The sequence below is a fragment of the Ruditapes philippinarum genome, unplaced genomic scaffold (genome assembly GCF_026571515.1).
Source record: "Ruditapes philippinarum isolate M1 unplaced genomic scaffold, ASM2657151v2 ctg806_1_1_1_1, whole genome shotgun sequence".
Lineage (NCBI taxonomy): Eukaryota > Metazoa > Mollusca > Bivalvia > Venerida > Veneridae > Ruditapes > Ruditapes philippinarum.
Window position 1 is genome coordinate 107402 of NW_026852957.1, and position 4949 is coordinate 112350.

The window sequence follows — 4949 nt, forward strand, 5'->3', positions numbered from 1 at the left end:
CTAATCACATACATAGATCTATGTTATCAATGCGAGTGAAATACATTGGCTGAGATTGTAATTAATATGATACTACAGGTCTTTGTTTGACAAAAATATGCATTGTATTTAATAGTTAGTAAAAATAAAAAAGAAATTAACAAAAGTATTATGTTCATTCAATTTTATTTTTTGTCTGAAATACTCGCTATGATATATATATCTTCTTAATTCTAGGCCAGTGTTTGCGGAAGATAATGCATACTGAATAGTCCATGAAAACTTTTTCAAATTTTGAAATGCTATACCTTTTCGACGTTTTTTTTTTTTTGCATACGATGAACGCATCCATTTTATCTTCCGCTTATGTATTTGTATTAATTTACCATTTATCTATAGTACTTTTGTTTCGCTTTTTGTTTTCTGAAAACATAATGAGTCAGATTTATTTATATGTTAATGTAAACAGTCCCTAGTTAGAATATGTATACAATAATGTACTTTGGTGAAATATTTTATCAGTATTTGAAACACATAGAACTATTTCTTTTCTGTAAACCCCTGTGAGATAAATGATCATTTTGTGACTATACACATAATTTGGCATCACCTCTATTTTGTATTATTTTTTTACAATTATTTAATGGTGAAGTGATTATACAAGAATATACACCTGGCTTATGTCGTGACCGATATAATTGGATATTCACATGTGTCTTTTTGTGATAACTGTTTTATTGTATAACCAAATACAAATTATATTTGGTACATTGGTTATATCTTTTTGACATTCGATTGTATTTTAAAGCAGGTAAATGTTCATATAAAAACGTAGCAAAATGTTTTTAGTTTATACTCATATTTTTTACATTAAAACAAACGTTGTCTGAATCTGTAAATAACATATGATGTTTGTTTTACTTCACGTTGTTTAATACGATATTGATAGTTGAAATGATGTTTCTAAATTCAAAATTTTTCCATTTCATGTTGATATGTTGAATTATGCTTAAGCCGGTGCTAGGGTGCGTGGACGGTAACTTTCGCTTTTCAGTACCGTCCTTGAACAGGCTCATCAAACCGAGCCTGCAACATTTTCAATTTTGTCATTTAAGAATTTCTTTTTCTCTATTTGATTGGCCGGCTATTGGTTTTCATTGTTTTGACGTTCTAAAGTACACGTACTTTGTTTTGATCAATACCCTCAGGTGAATATTAATTTCTATTTCCGTCAATCGCAATACGGGGATATTGGAAGTCATATAATAATGTTATTAATATTGGTATGCACTCTACCGGTACAAAACATACAAAAAATAAACAAATCAAGTGTTTTATTAATTTCATTTCAACTATCAATATTGATTCAAAGCTTTAGCAACAGTCAAGAAGAACACGAGAGAAATTCGTAAGCGTCACTCTATTTTATCATAAACAAACATACAAAATTTGTCTACATGTCACCCAACCATTTATTATTTACGTTAACATTGTGACAGCATTTAGAGAATGCTATATCTTAGTCATATGCAAGTATCATCTATGTATGGGTTGAATTTAACTTAAGTATTTGACTTCTTTCGAAAGTATCTTGCATCAACAATCATTTTCATTGATCCTTAAAATAGAATCAAAATCAAATGTTAGTAACCAACTGTTCAACATTTGTGAAATGTTACTTTCACACAATGCTCCTTTACATGGTAGGAATACGAAGACAATCAAGTATCTTTAGCTTAATGTCAACATTTATTATGTAACGATAATACTATATATGAACTTACAATCTGTTTCATAAGTTCTTCCTGGTTATAATTGCGCAATGCGTAGTACAAAATATGTTACGTTTTTAAACATCAAATTCACGTCGGCATTTAAATTTTTTTCAGAGATGTAGAAAATTATTATATCTTCTTATTCGAATTTGAATATAAATTGCTGCAACAAAACCAACGAATCAAGTCAAGATTTGTTTTTTAACTATTGCCTTGTAGCTTGAAAACAACAACATTCTATATTATCTATGATCCTTTTTATGGACCAGTATCTTTATCTTCATCAGTTAACTGCAGTCACGATGACGTATAATCTATAGTCCGAATGTACATTTAACATTATATGTGTGCTGTTTGTGTATTTTAGGTCCACATTAAAAAAATATGAATTCAATTTTGGTAATTAGGTTTAATATATAGCAATAATCTCTTTATCAAAACAATGTCTAAGATATCTGTTAGTATTTGAAAATATACGTTGTCAGAAAGTTTAGATATTTGTGAAAACATATGAATAACTACACAAAGAGATTTATTTAAACAATTTCATTCATATAAATCATAATTATAATGGTGAAGTTGGTCTGACATGAATAAATGTTACTTTTGTATTTTTTTCAATCATAAAATGTCTATGAAACTGACATGCAGTTATAATTTCATTGAGCATTATATAGTATTAAATTTCATGTTTATGTTAGACCGGTGTGTTTTGATAACATCATCTCAATATCATTTCAGTTAATGACTGTTCACTATTGATATCAACTTTATTTCAATCATGGATCAATATTACTTGGTCTTAAGCTGAAAGTTGATGGCTTATCCCATATGTTTTTGTCCAGCTGAAAACATAACAAATCTTCAGATTTCCATAATCCGACATACAGTTTTAAATTCAGGTGATCGAATGATATTGCAAGCGGATATTGTTGCAAACCTGTCACAACTGGTTCAAAAGAAGTGTAATCTTTCGAAAGTAACTTTATTGATTTTGTAGAAGTTTCCGCAATCAAAGCATGTCCATTCGCGTCAAAGCAGACTGATGCATATTTAGTTTGTGGTGCCATTGTGGTATTAAGCTTTTTGATGTCAAACTTATCGTCTTTTGAGACATTAAGATGAATCAAATTGTTGACATCTGTTATAAGTGCAGTGGTCACGCCAGGAAGGAATGGTATTTTACAAGGAAAGCCAACAATTGCTTTTCTAAATGAGTCATTCGTTACTGTTTTCAAAATATTTCCCTCAGTATCAAACATTCTAATGTGACCCGGCCCTTCTTTCTCATCCCGTCCTCCACATGCCACAAATAACTTTTTATTACTGTATGCTATTCCACGACAGTATTCTCCTGTTTCAAAAGACAATCTTTCCTTTAAGCGGTCCGGCATATTTCTATGGAACTCTATAATACTGACTTTCCGACAGTGTGTGATTGTTACAGCAAACGCTCCATCTTCTAGTTTACAAATGCCAAATGGGTTTGACGATATTTGGCATGTGCTTGACACTACTGCCTTGTTTGTGTCAATAACTTTGACGCAGCAATTGATCCAGTCTGTTATCAGAATCTTGTCATCCCCTGCCTCACAAATGTCAAACACAGTTGCTACCTTCTCTTGCCTTTGTATGATATTTATGCGTCTAGACTCCGAACTTGTGTAAGTTCTTTTATCACTTTTAAAAAATCCGAATCTTTGAAAAGCGGCCAAATTCTTATCGTACTGTTTATCTCTCTCATATCCGATTTTATGTGATACAGGTTTAGACGGCGCAGCTATAATTGCTTTCTGAACTGCTTGTATTTGCTGTTCTGCCTTTTTCATTTGAATAAATTTGTATTCAAGACAGATGTTTTCTTTTTGAAGCAACGTTAAAGTTGTGTTTAAGCCCTTTATTATCCTTGAATAATTTTCTATATCGGCCAAAATTTCGTCCTTTTCTTTCTTGTATATGTTTTCAACCTTCTGGTTTTCTGCCTCAAGAGAACGTAATAATCGTTGAAAGGTGTCTTCAGTGTCTACTTTGATCTGCTCTAACACTTGCAAGGAATCGTTTCTATCTTCATCTAGGTTTGTGATATCTACATTCCTTTTCTCAATTGCATCGTTTAATTTACTTTGTGTTTCTGCTATCTTTTCTTCTATTGACTGTGTGTTCGTTGTTTCAGCTGTGCTTGCAATGGCAACTATGCTGTCACATTTGTTGTGTTCATTTGCTTTCGTTCATATGAATAGGGCATTCCTCTTCTCTTCTTATCATCAACTCATCTCCACAGTTATTAAGTACATCTTTAGGTACAAGTTTATGCTTTTTGGTAGGTTTAACCATTCTATGCATTTCTACACATTTTTCACACAAATAATCTTCACACTCGACACAGTATAACAATGAGTCAATATTTCTATCATTCTCTAAACATGGCTGACAAGGATTGCTAAATTCTTTTACAGAGCCGACATAACCTCCACTCGCACCACAAGATTCTGTCTCTGTACTATTCATCCCATCATTGCCAGTGATATCTGAGTCTCCCATTGATTTTGAGGAAGATTATTCAGTTAGTTCAGGAGTATCTTTAATCTCAGTATCATTGTTAAATGTTGCAGAATTTGAACACGAACTTGCCGCTCTGCCCTGCTCTGTATTTCCAATTATGTTTAAATTTCCTTCATTATTTTCTATCTTTTCTAAATCGGTTTCCCCGCCCGTTACTTCATCCGACATTCTATAGCGGAAGTCGAAAAACAGCAATATTTTAATTCACAACTTTAGTGATAACATTGCATTTTATCCATTTGTTATAGCAAACTGAATCAATGCTAAAACGTTGCCTAAAGCTTATGCTAAGTCTCGGTCATTCTTTATAAAAATTATCGTATATCCCAGCTTTTATCTTTCTCGATATTGTTAATAATTCCCAAACAAATGTAGTTTTCTATTTCCATATACTTATCCGACATCTTATCACATACATGAACATATCTTATCAATGCAACTGAAATAAGTTGACATAGAATGTAATTTATATGATACTACAGGTTTGTAGTTTCAATTTACGTCTCCTGAAAACGACTGGAGTGGTCTTAGTTTGTCAAAATATACAATTTATTTAACAGTTAGTAAAGTTGCAGAAGATAATGCATACTGAACAGTCAATGAAAACTTTTTCAAATTTTGAAATGCTATACC

The 4949-nt window shown here is 31.6% G+C and overlaps 1 protein-coding gene across 1 annotated transcript; it reads right to left on the reverse strand.

Moving 5' to 3' along the window:
- Nucleotides 1-2533: 2533 nt before the first annotated feature.
- LOC132729348 (uncharacterized) lies at nucleotides 2534-4295 on the reverse strand. The gene is made up of 2 exons (XM_060715118.1): nucleotides 3977-4295; nucleotides 2534-3945 (listed from the first exon to the last, which is right to left on the reverse strand). Exons 1-2 carry the CDS (start codon nucleotides 4293-4295, stop codon nucleotides 2534-2536), a joined length of 1731 nt encoding a protein of 576 aa, XP_060571101.1.
- Between the last annotated feature and the right edge of the window lie 654 nt (nucleotides 4296-4949).

What these genes read in the sequence shown, in the direction of transcription:
- LOC132729348 (XM_060715118.1), bottom strand. Translation starts at nt 4,295, where the DNA reads ATGGGAGACTCAGATATCACTGGCAATGATGGGATGAATAGTACAGAG. An exon ending in CCCTATTCATATGAACGAAA is followed by an intron (nt 3,946 to 3,976) that starts GCAAATGAACAC and finishes GTGACAGCATAG; the next exon opens with TTGCCATTGCAAGCACAGCT.